Source organism: Bison bison, unplaced genomic scaffold, assembly GCF_000754665.1.
Source record: "Bison bison bison isolate TAMUID 2011002044 unplaced genomic scaffold, Bison_UMD1.0 scf7180017864099, whole genome shotgun sequence".
In the NCBI taxonomy this organism is placed as follows: domain Eukaryota; kingdom Metazoa; phylum Chordata; class Mammalia; order Artiodactyla; family Bovidae; genus Bison; species Bison bison.
This window is the reverse complement of record NW_011494671.1, coordinates 117,082-135,919: the sequence shown is the minus strand read 5'-3', so window position 1 is coordinate 135,919 and position 18,838 is coordinate 117,082. Positions and strand designations below refer to the sequence as shown.

Sequence of the window (18,838 nt, the reverse complement as noted above, 5' to 3'; positions counted from 1 at the left end):
CCCACCTCCACCTGGAGGTCATAGCCAGTGTAACAAGAATTGCGTTATGTCTATCGGAAAAGAAAAAGCAAAACTGTCATTATTTGCAGATATGTCTTTCCAGCAGAAAATCAAATAGGATTAATATAAATAATATTTTTAAAGATTTTTAAAATGAGGTTCATTTTTAAAATTTTTATTGACTTTATTACAATATTGCTTCTGTTTCATGTTCTGGTCTTTCAGCTGTGAAGTATGTGGGATCTTAGTTCTCCAACCAGGGGTGGAATCTGCACCCTCTGAATTTTAAGGTGGTGTCTTAACCAATGGACCATCAGGAAAGTGCCACGGAAATAAGAGGCTTATAACAGAGTTCAGTGAGAGGTGCCCAGAATGAGACCAATATGAAAAAAGAAATAACTTTCCTGTAAACCAGAAATAGCCATTAGAAAATGTGATAGGGACAAAAGGAGTCTATTCATGGTCACAATAAAACTATAAAATATTTAGGGTCAAATCTTCTAAGTATTACAAATCTCCATAAAATGATAAACTGCTACTGAGAGACATTTAAAAAACTGAATGATTCTAGAGACAGTATATTATTGACTAATGTCCATTTACTTCTTAAGCTAATCTGTAAATGTAATACAATCTAAATCAAAATTCCAGCTGAGGTTTTTATAAAATGTGAGGTCTAATTTCACCTGAGAAGGGATGTCCCTGGTGGTCAGGTGGTTAAGACTCTGCACTCCCCACACAGGGGGCCTGGGTTTGATCCCTGGTTATGAAACTAGATCCTGCATGCTCCAACTAAGACCCAGCACTGCTAAATAAATACATAAATAAATACTTTAAAATAAAATAAATGTCACCTGAGAAGAAAATGAGGCATAGCAGCCCCACCATAAAGACAAGAGCACCTTGACAGAAAACATTTAACACATATTAATATCTTAATATGAGAATAGCTTCTAAAAACCAGCAAGTACCTCATAGAAGTTAAAGAGCCTCTTGATGAGGGTGAAAGAGGAGAGTGAAAAAACCAGCTTAAAACTCAATATTTAAAAAACTAAGATCATGGCATCCAGTCCCATCACTTCTGACAAATAGAAAGGGAAAAGGTGGAAGTAGTGACCGATTTCCTCTTCTTGGGCTCTAAAATCACTGCAGATAGTGACTGCAGCTGTGAAATTAGAAAACGATTGTTTCTTGGCAGGAAAGCTATGACAAACCTAAACAGGGTGTTAAAAAGCAAAGACATCACTTTGCCGACAAAGTCCATACAGGCAAGGCTGTGGATTTTCCAGTAGTCATGAACAGATGTGAGAGTTGGACCATACAGGAGGCTGAGCGCCAAAGAATTGATGCTTTTGAACTGTGGTGCTGGAGAAGACTCTTGAGAGTCCTTTGGACAGCTCAGAGATCAAACCAGCCAATCTTAAAGAAAATCAACCTAGAATACTCATTGAAAGGACGGATGCTGAAGCTGAAGCTCCAATTCTTTGGCCACCTGATGCAAAGAGCTGACTCATTGGAAAAGGCCCTGACGCTGGGGAAGATCTGAAGGCAGGAGAAGAGGGCAACATAGGATGAGATGGTTGGACGGTATCACTGATTCAATGGACATGAACTTGGGCAAACTCTGGGAGAGGGTGAGGGACAGGGAGACCCGGCATGCTTCAGTCCACGGGGGTCACAGAGTCAGACACAACTTGGGGCTGAACAACAATAACGACCTCACAGAAGTGGATAGAACGTACATATGGGCAAGCACTTCACAGAAAAAAAATGACCAATAAATCCTTAAAAAGAGTCTTACCTTTGTTATTAATTATGGACATGCAAATTCAGATAAGAATGAGATGATTTTTTTTTTACCCATTAGGCTAGACAAATTAAAAAAGATTAACTATTTAAGTTATGGCAAAATATTCATGGTGAGGATAGAAATTGGGGCAGTTTTGGAAAGCAGTTTGACTATATCCATAGAAATTTATGTTTAAAAAAATTTTTGAGCTCTGAAACCATTTTTCACAAGCAAAACCATTTCTTGAATGAACTCTAGCTCAGGGAAAAGTAGAGCACGGCTGTTTGGTTGGAGTTGAGGTGGGGACCCTGCTCCAAGCTCCCGCTCATTCTGTGCCCCTCCCCGGCCCCCACAATACCTCCACATACATCAGAACCTCGTGGACTTAGACTCCAACCCCCAGCCCAGGGCAGCGTCTAACATATATCTTTAGTGCGTCAAGGACCGAAATGAAAATGCATTGTAGGATTTTATTACAGTATGGGACCGCTCAGTGGAGTGAATCGGCCTCAGATAATCAAATCTTTCCCTAGAATACCAAAAGTATTACTCCCAGACTTATCTCATCACTGTGTTTGGAACAAGCAGAGCTGACATGGAGTATGAGAAGCTTTTTGAAACAAAGAAAAATTCCATCAAAACAAGGTTGACAAAGCAGCTGCTAGGCATGGTGCTCAATCAAGGAAAAAATAAATAAAGTAGACCAAGCAAGAAACACCTGGATCAGAAATATTGGAACAAGCCACACAAACAAGATTGAAGAAGTGAAAATACGTTGGATGGGAATGGAAAAAGTGAAATCGCTGAAGCATTTTATTTGCAATTTGTAAAGAAAATTTTAAATTCATTAAAAAAAAAACTTTCCATCGATCCAAAAAATGATGCTTGGGTGCTATGAATGTATGAAGACTCATTTTATGATATAGAGCCTTGAATCTTCTGAAGCCCTTCTCAAAGAGTACTTGCTATTTACAATATTTATAGTAGGTTGTTTTACAAAGCTCACGAAGGGGCCTTCTGCTAGACTCTCAATCTTTGAGTTCAGTCCCAGATGACCACAAAGAGAATTGCCTGCATCTAGTATGAGAAGGAGCTAGTGGTAAAGAACCCACCTGCCAATGCAGGATGCATAAGAGATGTGAGTTCCATCCCTGGGTCAGGAAGATCCCCTGGAGGAGGGCATGGCAACCCACCCCAGTGTTCTTGCCTGGAGAATCCCATGGACAGAGGAGCCTCTTGGGCTACAGTTCATAGGGCTAGATATGATGGAAGCAACTTAGCACAGCACACAGTAGGAGGCTGTCAGGTAGGAGGGAAGAGAGGGGGCAGAAGCAGGCCAGTTCTCCCCCAGAGTATTTTCTAGAACAGGCCAACACAATAATCAGCGAGCACTTCTCCCCTATGAAGAAATCTGTAAAATTCTGAGGTGTGGGTGCTGAAAGACTAGCTGTCGTGAATCCTAACTGCCTCAGTTCTCACCTTTTCCTCTCCAGAGAAGGGTGAGGGCTTGCCAGCCACACCACTTCACCCCTTACCACTGCACACATGTCTGGGATGACATCTGCCCATGACTCGCCACTGGGGATGACTCAGCTACCCGCTGCGGGAAGGGCATTCCGAAGTCCCCTCAGAATTGTATAGAACAGTCTTATGGACTCTGTTGCAGAGGGAGAGGGTGGGAAGATTTGGGAGAATGGCATTGAAACATGTATAATATCATGTATGAAACGAGTTGCCAATCCAGGTTAGATGCACGATACTGGATGCTTGGGGCTAGTGCACTGGGACGACCCAGAGACATGGTATGGGGAGGGAGGAGGGAGGAGGGTTCAGGATGGGGAACACATGTATACCTGTGGCGGATTCATTTTGATATTTGGCAAAACTAATACAATTTGTAAAGTTTAAAAATAAAAAAAAAAAGAATTGTTTATCCAATGGCCCCTCCTTGTGAGGATTGTTAACCAAGCACGTAAGTGGATTTTGCCCTTAAGAAGCTTGTCGTACCTAATAACCCCCAATCGCACTCAAGTAGAGTATTAAAAGTACCCCTTTGCAGAATACAGGTTCAGCAATACAACTCAGAAATCTTGAAGAAAGCCCAAGTAAAGGAGAAACCATTACATAGAAGAGCGCTTTCTTTTTAAGCTCCCTGGATCTGCATGATTCTCAGCTTTGGCTGCATGCTGATGCTCCCAGGAGACAATAAAATGTCCTGTTGCGTAGTCCACCTGCCGGGGTCCTGACATGATGGCTCTGCCCTGTGGTAGGGCTCGGGCATCGGGATATTTATAAGACCCTGGGAGACTAGTGTGCACCAATCAAGATGCCTTTAATGGACAGAGAGAATCCAGAACATCTAGCCCACAGTGCTAAATACCAAAGGGGCAGTCTGTGAAATGGCCACTGACTGGGATGATAAGGTGACTGATGAAATTCACAAGAGCTGTTTCCCTGGAGAAGGAAATGGGGGGTGGGGAGGGGGTGCGGCACGCAATGAGTACAACTTCATTTGTGATTCAAGTTCAAGGGCTTGTTTGTGAAGGCAAGACCTGAGGGGTAGAGGGTGAAGGAGGGTAAACCGGCCAGGAGAGAACTGAAAATTAAACTCAAAATAGTTTTGTTGTTTAAGAAGAGAAACCTGGGCTACTAACATGCAATGGGGCAAGATCCAGCAGAAAGAGAGTTTGAAAAAACAGGAGAAGCAACATCCAGTCATCAAAGCCCCACAGAGTCAGGGCAGAGTAGGCTCTGGACTAAAGCACAGAAGTAAGCATTTCCTTTTCTGGAAAAAAAAAATGGATGGAGAACTAACATTTTTTTGAACATTAATTCTGCTGAATATCATAGGCACTTCATACATATGAAATGGAGTATCTCCTGCCATACTGGTGTGCAAGAAATGTCATAGCTATCCACAATTCCAGCCCTCCAAATATGAATTTCTGAGCCATGCTGACAAGCAGCACCACTTCCTACATGCGGAACTTGAGAAAGTCAGCATCAGCAGTTACAGCCCTCCTGGGGCTGGTGGTAAAGAATTCACCTGCCAATGCAGGAGACGTAAGAGACACAGGTTTGATTCCTGGGTTGGGAAGATTACCTCCTTCAGGAGGAGAGCATGGCACCTCACTCTAGTATTCTTGCCTGGAGAATCCCATGGACAGAGGAGCCTGGTGGGCTACAGTCCATGGGCTCACAAAGAGTCAGACACAACTGAAGCGACTTAGCACACCTGCACCCAAGTGTGAGCTGGTGAGCCCTAAAGGGAATTCAAGCAAGAGAAGAATACCTCTGTAAAATACCCCTATAAATATGCAGGATGCTGGCCCCAGACAGCTGAGATGCATATGAAAGAAATGACTTTAATAATCCCAGACTCTTGCATCTTCCCATACATAGAAGAGCACTAAATTCCTTAATATGATATCTGGTTTTCCTTACTTAGCAATAATCTTTGATGTTCAGGCTACCGGCCCCCTTTGTTGCCAACTTGTATAAAGCCTGACTCCCTCTTCTGCCTCCTCAGAGCAGCTTCTCAGGGCTGCTGAGATGCCATCCCCTGGGCCCAGTGTCCTAAACATCCCCACCAAATAAAACATTTGCTACTTTCAGGTTATGACTGATTTTTCAGTTGACATATGCATGATTTCATTTAATCTCCCCCCAAAATTTGCAAAGACTCTTGTAACATAGAAGGTCCTATGCTTAGAATTCCAGGGTTTTGACTGTTCCTTATTAATACCATTTCCACATTTAATTCCCTAAAAGATCACCATGATCAAAAAGTCTTCTCACAGGTCCAACATGATTTATTAGAGAGAGAATGCTCTGGAAGAAGTTGAGGCAGTCCAACTTTAAAGGAAATGATGGACAAAAGTCTGTCCAGCACATAAAATGCCAACTGGTGTCTGTGCCAACTGTCTCCCCGGGTACCTGAGGGCCATGTTGTGAGCCGCGGTGCCCAGAGCTCTCCTCCCCAGGATGCAGAGCGCGAAGGACAGAGTCACCAGAGGAGAGTCCTCGTCACTTTCTAGGGGCTTCGAGGGCTGGAAGAGCAAAGACGTTCATTCAGCTTTCATGTGGGGTCCGGCATGCACTTACACAGAACCACACAGGCAGAGGTTTTCCACGAGGCAGCCACCATGATCACCTGGGTCCCCCCACAGTGACCCAAAGGATGGTAAACTCTGCTTCCTGAGGCAGTTTCTCTGGAGCTTGGACACAAAAACAAATTTAAATGGGGAAGTTACTTTAGGGAAATAAAGGGGCTAACATGTGGCTTGACAGCCTAGTTTCCTGGAATTGTGAATACGCCACCTTGGATCAGGAAGATGGTCAGAGCTCGCAATCAAATGAAAGTAAAAGTCACTCAGTCATGTCTGACTCTTCGTGACCCCATCCACTGTAGCCCACCAGGCTTCTCTAGGCATGGGATTCTCCAGGCAAGAATATTGGAGGGGTTGGCCATTCCCTTCTCCAGGGGATCTTCCTGACCGAGGGATCAAACCCATGTCCCCTGCATTGCAAGCAGATTCTTTACTGTCTGAGCCACCAAATGAATTTGCATCTTAACCTTGTCCAAGGCCCACCTTAACCCTATCCAATGTCCCACCTTAACCCTGTCCAATGCAGGGTGACAGGTACACCAGCAGAAATAGAAGTATAGGAATCAAGTGCAAATGAGGGTTTTCTGTTCCCTCTATAATGAGGAGCCCACTGAACTGACCATAAGTCCACAATCAAAATTAAATGAAGTGGTTCATCCAAGCTTAAGAAGAGGAGCAGGGGAAGATGCAGAAGGAACTTAAAAGTTAAAATATCTTTTGCAAGCAAGCAAGATAATTTCATTTTTATGAGCTAGCTGAGGAAAGAAGAGTGCCCTCACTGTGGGGTTAGCCAGGATCAGCAATAGACTCTTTACTATTTCAGCCACCAGCGGAGGCTCCGCATGGGTTAAAATCTCAGCACACATTCTCCCGGCTGCGTCTGGAGGACCGACTCTGCCACCGACTCTCTCCCACCTGCTTTCAATCACTCATGAAAGGACAAGGACCTGGGCTAGTGTCCTAATTTGGCTTACCAGTTCACATAGCACACTTCATCAGCTGCTGAGAAGGCAGTTTTCAACTTGGATCTACCATCTCCTTCAACAACACATCATGAGAAGCTTTCCAAATCCTGAGAAGCAGAGATAACAAACTCCTTCCACTGGCCTCCCTCCCCTTTCTGCTCTTGCCTGCTTCCTTGTCTTCCTTTTATAAGATGTCATTTTCCTTGCTTTCATTTCTAAGAGGCTGTATTCATCTTCGGAAGCATCCTCAGCATGTGAGCAACAGTGCACAGACATACAGACAAAACCACCGAAGGAGCTTGGACCAACCTGATTGCTAAACAGAATGGGCTTGTCCGCAATTCACTAGGTTTAGTAAATCCTCTGCATTTTAGCCCATATATACTCTGTTCAGAAATCTCAAAAAGAAACTCTAAACAAAGAAGTGACCAGAGTTTTAAAGCCATGATCGAGGGTTAACACTGTACCAACTCTGAGCACAGTAGAAAGGAAAATGTACTTTCAAGGTGCCTTTCTTGGAGACATGATATATGAATTTTTCCATTTCATTTTGTTTAACTGCTAAATAAACATTTGTTCAAATACTGGTGTCCTTTCTCTGCTCTATTTCGCTATAGTCTACCAGGGCTTCCTTGGTGGCTCAGATGGTAAAGAATCTGCCAGCAATGCAAGAGACCTGGGTTTGGGATCCCTGGGTTGGGAAGATCCCCTGGAGAAGGAAATGGCTATCCACTCCAGTATTTTCGCTTGGAGGATCCCATGGACAAATGGGCTTGGCAGGCTACAGTCCAGGGGGTTGCAAAGAGTTGGACACAATTGAGTGACTCACACACGCAGAGTATAAGAAAGAGACTGTCTTTACAAGGCTCCTTGTTTCTTAACTTACATTCAAGTCCTCCAGCCCCACCTCCCTTACCTACCTCTTGCCTTTTCTGGGCACAGTATTGAATCCACTCCAGATAAACGTTGCAGTAGCTGGCTCGCGTGATTCCCTGGAGACATGGGACGTAGTCATCATCAATGTTCATGTTGAACATTGCAAGGTCACGCTCAATGTAATGCCACTTGGCAAAGGGCTGCAGGGTCTTCAGAAGTGATTCGTTTTTGATCCAGGAGAACAGTTTGGGGGATGTCACCATATAGTATATTATACTCTGCCGAGAGAAAGAAAGGTTTTGAGCCCAAAGCCTGAAAGACTTAAAATTTCATCTCCTAAAGTAAATCACTGTCAGGGACGAATGACACGTGAAATCCCCATGTGCGGTATCATTTGTATTTCCTGCTAGGTTTAATGTACCCACTGGAGCCATTCTAAAATGCTCCCTCTTGGTCACTGGAGGGAAGAGGGAAGTGAGAAGAGCAGAATGCTAGCGGAATCTCAATGCTAGCTAGAACGGGATCTCAGCGGTAAGAAAGAATGGCAGTCAGGGAAAGCGCCATCCTTTCTGAGAAATGCAAACAAAAGCACTGTGGTTCCTCTGGGTTTCCTGGAGGCCAGGCTGGGCTGATGCTGCTGGAAGAAATCAGGGTAGGTCCTCGTCCAGGGCCTCAGACCAAGAGTGTGTCATGAGCTAAAGCAACATGGTTCTTATGGAAAGTACTTATGATGTACAGTTATTCAGACACACACACTCACACACACACACACGCACAACGTAATCCTGGGTACCCAGACAGTGGACATCTGAGATGTCTTCAAAAATAACCCCAAGTCTCCTCTTCCATCAGACACTCCACTTACGAGTCCAATTGGGGAAAATACCACCCTCGGCTTTATGATTCTGAGCTACAGATTTTTTGAAAGCCATCTTGTAGTTTTCGAATGAGTTCGTCATTCAAGAAGGCTAGCATCCAGCCTGGAGAAGTAAACATATGACAGAGAAAAACACAACCTAAGTCCGCCATGGGCATGTCGGGAATAGACAGGAGTATCTGTGGATGAGTCCTTGCCAACTTCACTCTTCCTTCATTATCACAGGAAGAGGCACATGGCTGGTGTCACTGGGGCTAAGACGGACCAGGGAACACAGTTAGCATCCTATCTGCGAATTGAGAGTGATGAGGAGGGGGAGGGGCAGCCTTATATGCAAGGAGGCAGTGATTAGAGCTCCTATAAAATCAAACATTTCATTGATGGACTCGTCTGATTATCAAAGGCATTCTTACCAGACGAGAAGACAGAAAGTAACACACATGGGGTGGACATGAACAGGGCTTAGGCAACGGGAATCTATGGAGGTGAGGGGCCTTTCCTAGCCTCCCAGCTCTCCTCCTCTTCTTCTCTTTGGCTGGGACGTGAAACCCACAGTGCCGAGGTTGGAGGTTGCCGAGGTGTCTGATTTCAGGTTACTGCAGGGGGTTGAACAGCTGTGTGGACAGACACACGTGGTCTCTGGATTTGAGCAAAACCACAGCAGATGCCTGACTCAGCTTCTCTCTGCTGTTAGGACCGAGGGCAGCCCACTCATTGCAGAAGTTTCATCTGTGGCTCATGGTGTGTGGTCCTCTGTCCTCTTTGGGGCACGATCTCTATTAGGCTCCATCATCCACCTGACCCCCAATTGAGGAAGCAAGAAACACGAAGTCTGCAGAGAGTAAGTGGAGTTCACACGTTTCCCTGACCTCTGCAACCCTACTGGCCTTAGAAAACTCCTTCAATGGAAGGAAGGAGGGAGAGAAGGAGGGAAGGAGAAAGGAAATGAGGAAGAGGCCAGGGGAAGCTGAAAGCAGACATGCAAAAGAAAGACGTGCTTAATCATGGCCACTTTTCATCACTGTTTTGAGGTTTAAAATGAGATGATGCATCTGAAGCACTTAGCACTTGGCCTGGCGCGTGGGATGTGTGCAAAAATCACATCCTCATCATATCTTTGGCATCTCTGACTTACCTACCCAGCAAGCTTCAGGCTCAGGTTGGGGAGCAGAGCCCAGGAGAGGTTTGGAGCAGGGGATCAGGAGGTAGGAGACAGCCAAGCCTCCCATGGTCACCAGAGTACACATCTGATATTCAAATACATGAATCAAGAATCTGGAGGGTTTCCTATTGCCCACCAGCTGGCAGGACCACTTAAAGCTGCTAAGTGTTCCATCCAAAGTTGCAAGCCAAAAAGGAAACAGACTGTGACCAAAGGCACAGCTTCTCAGCTGACAATTATGAAGGGAAGAGAGAAATTTGGTCTCTCTAAACATCTGGCACGAGCAAACATCTGGTCTAGTTTTCCCTCAATATGTACTAATCATGTGTACCAGAGAGAAATAACAAACAAAAAAAACGGAAAGCGGAACATTAACCTTTTCATTCATTTCTAGGGAGGAAAGAAAATAACCCCTTCACCCATGAGATCAGAGTAGTTAATGAGGACTTTGAATCCCAGGGATTCAAACTCATTTCTCTAGTTCTGGCAAAATCTTACAGTGTTGGCTTCTGAGTGGGCTTCCCAGCACTGGGCTTTCCCATGTGGGAGGGGAGACAGTACCATGTCCTTTCCCTGTGGGAAAACAGAACTACTTGAACTGGCTGCAAACTGTACTCCAGCTCCCTTTATTTAGGCAGAGATGCTGTCAATGAACAGTGTGAAATCCTTCAGAATCTGTTGGGATGAAACGGATCCCATAATAGGCAAAGCTAAGTCAGCATGGTGACATGAATTGATGGCGTACAAACTGATCCAAATTGAAAGCAAGGACTTCCTCTGAATTAGGGCTTCCTTGGTGGTTCAGATGGTAAAGAATCTGCCTGCAATGCAGGAGACCCAGGTTCCATCCTTGGCTCAGGAAGATCCCATGGAGAAGGGAATGACTACCCACACCAGTATTCTTGCTAGGAGAATTCCACGGACAGAGGAGCCTGGCGGGCTGTAGTCCCTGGGGTCACAAAGAGTCGGTCACGACTGAGTGACTAACACACACACACACACCTCTGAATTAATTTGCGATATCTGGTTCCTCCAGCAGGCACCCTCCTGGTTTCTCATTTTAATTGTAGATCAGCATATTCTCTCAGACAGTTCATCCCAGGAAGAGAACCTGGCAGGCAGTCCAACATGCTGGGGTGTTGGGCTGATGTTGGCCTTATCATCTGCAGGGCAGGTGATAAGCACATCTCCTTTCTAAGAGTTGGGCAGAAACAATGGTGGCCGAGAAACCAGGCCCTCATTTTCCAGCAGAAATCTCATTTCTTGCTGGTCAAGAGGGTTTGAAACACTAATGAATGGAAGAGAGATGGAGGAGGCACCTGGGAAAACCTCCAGTCATCAGGAAGGAAATGATTTCAAATATATTCATAGAGGGGGGCGGAGAACTGACCCAGTTTATTAGGAGATTAAAAAAAATCCTTTTGTGTAAAGGAATTATTCCAAGTTTTTCTTCCTGTCCAGTGAAAAATAAAAAGAATGAAACCAAACCCATGAAACTTGAACCAATTCAGGGCTACAAAGGCAACTGGCAATTTTGTTTGCAGAGGAGTCGAGGTCAAAGAAGAAAATATGCCATTTGTTTCTTACCCTAAACTGCTGCTTCTCCTGTCCTAATAGCCACTCAGCACTTCTGAAATTTCCTTTAACTAACTGTACCAGGGAGGTGAGCACTGTTTCTGAGCTGCCCATCTCCAAAGGGCAGGAAGGCACCGAGGGTGATGTCTGGAGAAAGTCTCACCTGAACAGGCTTTCTTGGTGCTGATGTGAATTACCAGGAGGTACTGGTATGAGCTCCACCTGCCACCAATCTCAGTGTCTCCTGAGGGCTGACCAAGAGTCACAAAACATCTCTTCTACTGAGCACAAACATCTGTAGTGGTCCCCACATCTAGTTGCATATCAAATCACATCAGTTCAGTTCAGTTGCTCAGTCGTGTCTGACTCTTAGCAATCCCATGGACTGCAGCATACCAGGCATCCTTGTCCTTCACCATCTCCCAGAGCTTGCTCAGACTCATGTCAATGGAGTTGGTGATGCCATCCAACCATCTCATCCTCTGTCATCCCCTTCTACTCCTGCCTTCAATCTTTCCCAGCATGAGGGTCTTTTCTAATGAGTCAGCTATTCACATCAGGTGGCCAAAGTATTAGAGCTTCAGCTTCAGCATCAGTCCTTCCAGCATCAGTCCTGTTCAGGACTTATTTCCTTTAGGATTAATTGGTTTGATAGTCTTGCAGTCCAAGGGATTCTCAAGAGTCTTCTCCAACACTATAGTTCAAAAGCATCAATTCTTCAGAGCTCAGCTTTCTTTATGGTCCAAATCTCACATCCGTACATGATGACAGGAAAAAAACATAGCTTTGACTATACAGACCGTTTTCAGCAAAGGAATGTCTCTGCTTTTTAGTATGCTGTCTAGGTTGGTCATAGCTTTTCTTCCATGAAGCAGGTGTCTTTTAATTTCATGGCTGCAGTCACCATCTGCAGTGATTTTGGAGTGCCCCAAGATAAAGTCTGTCACTGTTTCCATTGTTAACCCATCTATTTGCCATGAAGTGATGGGACTGAATGCCATGATCTTAGTTTTTTGAATGTTGAGTTTTAAGCCAACTTTTTGACTCTCCTCTTTCACTTTCATCAAGAGGCTCTTTGCTTTCTGCCATAAATCACCTAGGGAACTTATTTTTTTTAAAAAATAGGTACTTCCCAGGCACACAGAATGGGAATTTCTGGTAGGACGTGGCAATCGACAATCACCTGGCTAGCTGAGGGAGCCTGATGCTACAGATCTGCCCCTGACTGCTGTCCTGCCGGGTCATAAACCATTCCCTGTGCCCCTCTCCTGCCTGCCCAAAGCTCTCATGTCCGCATCACTGCTTGCACGTATGAAACAGAATCAAGGGACTGTCTCCACAAGCCCACTATTATCTAGCAGGTGCTGGGGGCCTCCCTCAGCCCTCTACCATTCGCACATTATCTTGGATTTGTTTTTCAGCTTGCAAATTGTCATTTTAGAAAATGTACAGGGAATTGGGAGCCACATTTCCAGGAGTTAGGAGAGGAGGACTGTGAAAGGAGAGACACGTCAAAAGGCAGGTCCTAGCATGGAGTCCCCAGGCTTCTGGAAAAGCCAAGCAGGTGGACCAAGATGGGGCATCTCAGCCCTTTGCTCTCACTCACTCACAGAGGCCTGCTGGCCCCATGGTGTGGGCCTGGTCTGTCTGGTCCATGGAGAGGCTGTTGATGGGGAGCTCCACGTTCACAGGGCTTCCCTGATGGCTCAGCGGTAAAGAATCTGCCTGCAATGCAGGAGACACAGAAGATGCGGGTTCGATCCCTGGGTCAAGAAGATGCCCTGGAGGAAGGCATGGCAACCCACTCCAGTATACTTGCCTGGAGAATCCCATGGACTGAGGAGCCTGGTGGGCTACAGTCCACAGTGTCGCAAGGAGTCGGACGTGACTGAGTGACCGAACATGCACATACGCCGGGTTCACAGAGACGAGGCTCAGTCCTGGACTCCATCCTCACCACCAATGCCTGGGGCAGACCCCTCAGACCCTTGCCTACACGTGGGTCTCATCCTTCCTGACTGGATGGCCAGGACTCTGGATTCCACATTACCTGGAACCTTCTTTGTTCATTCCAAAACCATGGGCTCCTCCAGCGGTAAGTCATCACAGGAAGGCCTGAGGATCCACAGAGCGGGCAGGGGTGTGTCTCCTGGGCTCATGGAGTTACCAGAAGGGAAGGGGAAAGGGTTTCAGAGGAGGTGGGGATGAATGCCAGCCTGGGCCCCAAGGCAGACTGTAAGAGGAGCTGGCATGTGAGCTCAGTTTGGACTAGACACTGTGAGTACTGGGGGGGCACAGGGAGGAGTGTTGGGCTGCAGCCATGCAAGGGTTGGGGGAGGGGAGGGTGCACAGGCAAAGAAAAGGGGTGGGGTGCAAAGCCTAGTCAGAAATCACAGCGGATGGCTCTGGGTGGCAGACAAATAGTCCTGCGCTATTCTCCCCGTCATTTTTATGGATCGCAGTTCAGCAGTGAGTTGTGTTTCCTGGTGTGCTCATGAGGGGAGGTGAGCCCAAGGTCCTTCTACTCTGCCATCTTGAATTGCCCCCTCTGTCTTGCCCTCCTCTTGAGGCACTGTGGGGAGAGAGCAAATTAGCCAAGGTGGCGTGCTCAGGCTCTCTCACCCCACGTTTTGTAAATGAAGACTATGTAATAGCCGAGCTCACTTGCAGCACTGCGCATGTGCGTCACGAGGTACTCGCTTGGTCATGGGCTCCTCGCTTGGTCATGGGCTCCTGTGTGTGACACGCCTGTGTGGGCTTCACCATGAAAGCACTGGCTGCTGCTGCGCTGGGGCTACACTGGAGTGACATCATGGGTATTTTATGTGAGCTTATGCTATGGCTCCGTTACAGTTCTGTTATGGTTCTGTTGTGGTTAGCTGCTACGGCTGCTAAGTCAGCCAGGAGAGAGGCTGTGCTGTGGCTGCCGTGCCAGCCAGGAGAGAATAAATGTGTCTGCAGTTCCTATGGCTCCTCACGTCTTCTTCCAGCCTCTTAGCTCGAGCCTTGCCTACCCTGAGTTCAGCGAACAGTGTGAATAGCAAGACAATTGGCGTCACGAACAGGATCTGCGATACAGGCACCAAGGAGGCATGTGGCCTCTGGGCTCATTAATCTGGCCCCTCTAGACCTCTAGCTGCCGCTCAGACTAAGCTCCCAGATCCTTGCACGGCTGTAGTCAGCCCCTGGATCTAGCTCCCCTGCAATGACCACATCTTGTTGCCACATAGGAACTATACCAGATCCTTCTGGAGGAAGGTGTCAAAGAAAGCTGGTTGCCATTTAACATCAGTTTTCTCCTTCCCCCATGACACACAAGTTCTCTCTGGGTTCATGGCTGCCCAGAACACCTTTCCAGACCCCCTTGAAGCTGGCATACAACATTCTGGCCAATGGGACACAGCAGCAGTATTCTGTGGCAACTTTCAGGAACCTTCTTAAGGAATAGCTGGTGCGCACCCTTGGCCTTCACTATCTAGGTTCCTTCTTCCATCCATTTGAGCCTTGAGATGGGTGTGCTAAATTGCTTCAGTTGAGTCTGATTCTTTGCAACCCTGTGGGTTGTAGCCCACCAGGCTCCTCTGTCCATGGGATTTTCCAGGCAAGAACACTGAAGTGGGTTGCCCTTTCCTCCTCCAGGGGATATTCCCGATCCAGGGATCGAACCTGTGTCTCCTGCTTTGGCAGGTAGGTTCGTTACCACTAGCACGACCTGCGAAACCTGTCTTGACTCAAAATGGTGGAGCTGGGAGCCGGAAGAAACCTGGGTCCCTGAGAACTTGGAGCAGAGCTTTGTTTATGTGTGAAAGGAATACATGTGTGTGAGTCACAGTGATTTCACGACCCACTGCCAAGTCTAATGTCAGCTGATAAACTGAGTTGCCCAAAGTTGACTCTGTATGAAAACCTTCTTGGACCTCAGATACAATGGCCAGGGGAACGCATGGAGTCATGACACAAAAGATTACAACTTCCTGATTCACTTCCCAAATCTTCCCCAATTTGTGGGAGGTTGGACATTTATTATTTTGCATGAGGTTTGGATGTAAAGTTTTACATCTGTCTAACATACTTTGCCTGGAAAATCCCATGGATGGAGGAGCCTGGTAGGCTGCAGTCCATGGGGTTGCTAAGTCGGACACGACCGAGCAACTTCACTTTCCCTTTTCACTTTCATGCATTGGAGAAGGAAATGGCAACCCACTCCAGTGTTCTTGCCTGGAGAATCCCAGGGACGGGGGAGCCTGGTGGCTGCCATCTATGGGGTCACACAGAGTCGGACATGACTGAAGTGACTTAGCAGCTTAGCAGCAACATGTACAAAGGGTTAGCATGAATCGCTCACGCTGTTTAAAATATTCTGCCACAGAACAGGGTCTCCCCAATGTCTCTTGCTGCAACCACCTTGGGGTGTGATCATTAAGAGTTCTTTGCCCTTCTGACTTGCACAGTCTGAATTCTATTTCCTGAACAATCAAGCAGCTATTTTTGCTGTGGATGCTGAGGCTCCTCACAGGAGTTACTCCCAGTTTCTAAACATCCTTCTTTGTAGTTGACAGAAACTCCCCAAACTTCAGGCACCTGTGTAATCTTTTGATTTTGTATTTCCTTATTTCTGCTGGACCACTTGTCTCAGCCTCAGCTCTCAGGGAGTCTGGGGTCTCAGATGATGAGCTTCTTCATTCTGAATGGCACTAAGATGTGGACCCTTTTAAAGGCCATGTAGGGTTTGCACCATGCAAAGTAGTCCCTCAGAAGAGAAGCCATCATAGACATCCTCAGACACAACTGCCTCTGCCTGTCCTAACCCTTTAGAAAATACTTTCATCCACACTATCATTCTGCATCTTGGTCAAGTCTCACATTTGTCTTCCAGGAGACATATTTCAAACCAAGACCTGTTCTGATGTTGAGTACAGGTTGGACAGATGCAGGTACCCAGCAACTGAAAAAAATGTGCTAGTCCCCACATGAGTGAAGAGAAAAGGCTGCCCTAGCTAATCCTGATGGGATCATTTAGCTATTTTTGCAGTTTATCATGAGCTTAAAAAATTCATTCTGGTTCTAAAAAGTAGAAATTTGCAGAGCCTTTAAATTAATACTTATAATTCATGAAAGTTTAGGCTTGGTCATATTTCCAGCATGTTTCCATTTATCAGCACCATCATTACTGACGACTCATGCTGTGTTAAAAGTGAAGAGTTTCAGTTTAGGAAAGTGAAAAATTTGGGAGATGGATGATAGTGAGAGCTTCACAGTAATGTGAATATACTTAGTGCCACTAAACTGTACAGTCAAATATGATTAAAATAGTGTGTTTTATATTATGTGACTTTTGTTGTTGTGGTTTAGTCAATAAGTCGTGTCTGACTCTTTTGCGACCACATGGACAGTAGCCCACCAGGCCCCTCTGTCTATGGGATTTCCCAGGCAAGAATACTGGACTGTGTTGCCATTCTCCTCTCCAGGGGCTCTTCCTGACCCAGGGATAGAACCCACATCCCCTGCATTGGCAGGCAGATTCATTACCACTGAGCCACTTGGGAAGCCATGATTTTTTTAAAAAAGTGAAGGAAAAGATCTAGGTAAGAAAAGAGACTGCCTATCAGTTTCCAGGCTTAGAACAGCTGTCCCCAAACTTTTAGGCCCCAGGGACCAGTTTTGTGGAAGTTAATTTTTCCATGGACTGGGGGTAGGAGGCATGGCTTTGGGTTGATTCAAGTACATTACATATACTGTGCACTTTATTTCTAATCTAATCCTGCCACTGATCTGACAGGAGGTACTGGTCCACAGCCTGGAGGTGGGGGTGTGCTGACTTGGGGCACAAAACCTCAGGCCAGTCCAAACCTCTGAGGCTTTTTCACAAAACCAGCAGTCCTGAAACTGAACTAAGCCTCTGCTTCAGATGCTCAGAAGAAGCTTCTTAAGCTCTTTACAAAGCTCTCCAGGAGTCTTTTGAGCCAGCCAAGCATTCCTACTCAGACACGTGTTTGGGACCCGGAGCAGTACCTTGATATAGTATCTGATAAGGATCCTTCGGAGATCAAAAACCTGCAGCATGGTGGCTGCGTTGTTGTCCATGATGCTGTAGCCCTCCAGGATGTACTGGGTCCGTGTGATCTCCCAGGTGAGCCAGCGGAGGTTAAAGGCCGCGTTGCAGGACAGGAGGTGGGGCAGGTGGCCTGGTTTGCAGCAGCAGCAGCCCCTGTCGTCCTCGTCACCCTCCGTGATGGCTTCCACCTCCCTCTGCTGGCAGTAGGTTCCTGGCAATAACAAACACGATGGAAGTTTACAGGAGGTCATAGGATAATCTTTGTTTAGAATGGATTTCCCCCTTTCCCTTACTAAGAGGAAGATGCTAAAGAGAGTCTGGAAATCAGAAGATTTGTATAGTTCTTAGTTCAAGAAAGTACCCCCAAATAAGTCACCAATCTTATAATCATTAATTCATTTATTCATTCATATTTATTTTGACTCTCATCTCCTCCTGTGTTTTTTTTTTTTTTTTTTGTCTATGTATGTGTATGTGTGTGTCTTAGAACAGACACATTCTCATGACAGCCATGGACATTAATGCCAAAATGCAGGATGGTTATATGTTGGGGGCCAGAGTGAGGCACTCTGCCCGTGGCAAGGGTCATGAGGAGGGAGGCTCGACATACGCAAAGGCGGGATTGAGCAAGCCTCAGGAGTCCCCCTGGAAATCCTCGAGCATCTACCCCCATAACTAGAGCCTGCCTGCTTTACTACTTTGTGCTCCCACCTACACCTCTGACTTTACGGGGGGCTGTCCCCCACCACCTCTTTCGGAGAAGGAGTTAACCTAGAGCTCCAGTTAATAAAAACTCCTGGGCGTGACAAGAGTGTTTTAACCTACAAACTCCTCTGAAGGTTCTCTAGCCTGCCTGACAGGCTTGTCCGGCCACATGTGATTGCTCACAGCCTCCCAACCGTGAGAGGCACGAGATGCTTTAAATCTTCTAAAAACAGGTTCCTTAGAAAAGTTAGAAAACTATTAGTATAAGTATAATGGGCTGATTAGAAATTGTATTGGTGAAGGGTTTTTCATTTGTTGAGCCAATGTTTGTTGCTAAGTCTCCATATCCCCTGCCCTTACACACATTAATGAATATATAGAAGAAATAAGTATTAACCTTTGATATTAATCACGTTAGACCTTAGGCTAAGTAAATTCTTTCCTTAACTAAAACCCACTACACCCTCACCCTATAGGAATGTAATTTTATTTGGGTGGCGTCTGTTTTAAGAATAATCACCCCTGGAGAAATAAGTGTCCTGGTTGACTGACCGCTGTCACAAGGAGAGGGTCATAAATTGTCAGCAGGCCCCCTGGCCAGATGATGATGTAACACCCCTAAGACCTCTGTATACATTTGTATGAAGCACCTGGCTTTGATAAAAGTCAGGACTGCTGACCCCGCGTGACTTTTGCATAACATCTCAGTGTATAAAAGTAGACCA

At 46.0% G+C, this 18,838-nt stretch overlaps 1 protein-coding gene across 1 annotated transcript in view; it reads right to left on the bottom strand.

Annotated features, from left to right (window-relative positions):
- The window catches only part of PCNXL2 (pecanex-like 2 (Drosophila)), a 168,977-nt gene that overhangs the window by 37,530 nt on the left and 112,609 nt on the right, over positions 1–18,838 (bottom strand). The window contains exons 10-12 of the mRNA XM_010838597.1: positions 17,366–17,619; positions 7,784–8,017; positions 5,726–5,838 (exon numbers count right to left, since the gene is read on the bottom strand). Coding sequence (XP_010836899.1) covers positions 5,726–5,838; positions 7,784–8,017; positions 17,366–17,619 — 601 coding nt within the window. The remainder of the gene's footprint in view (positions 1–5,725; positions 5,839–7,783; positions 8,018–17,365; positions 17,620–18,838) is intronic.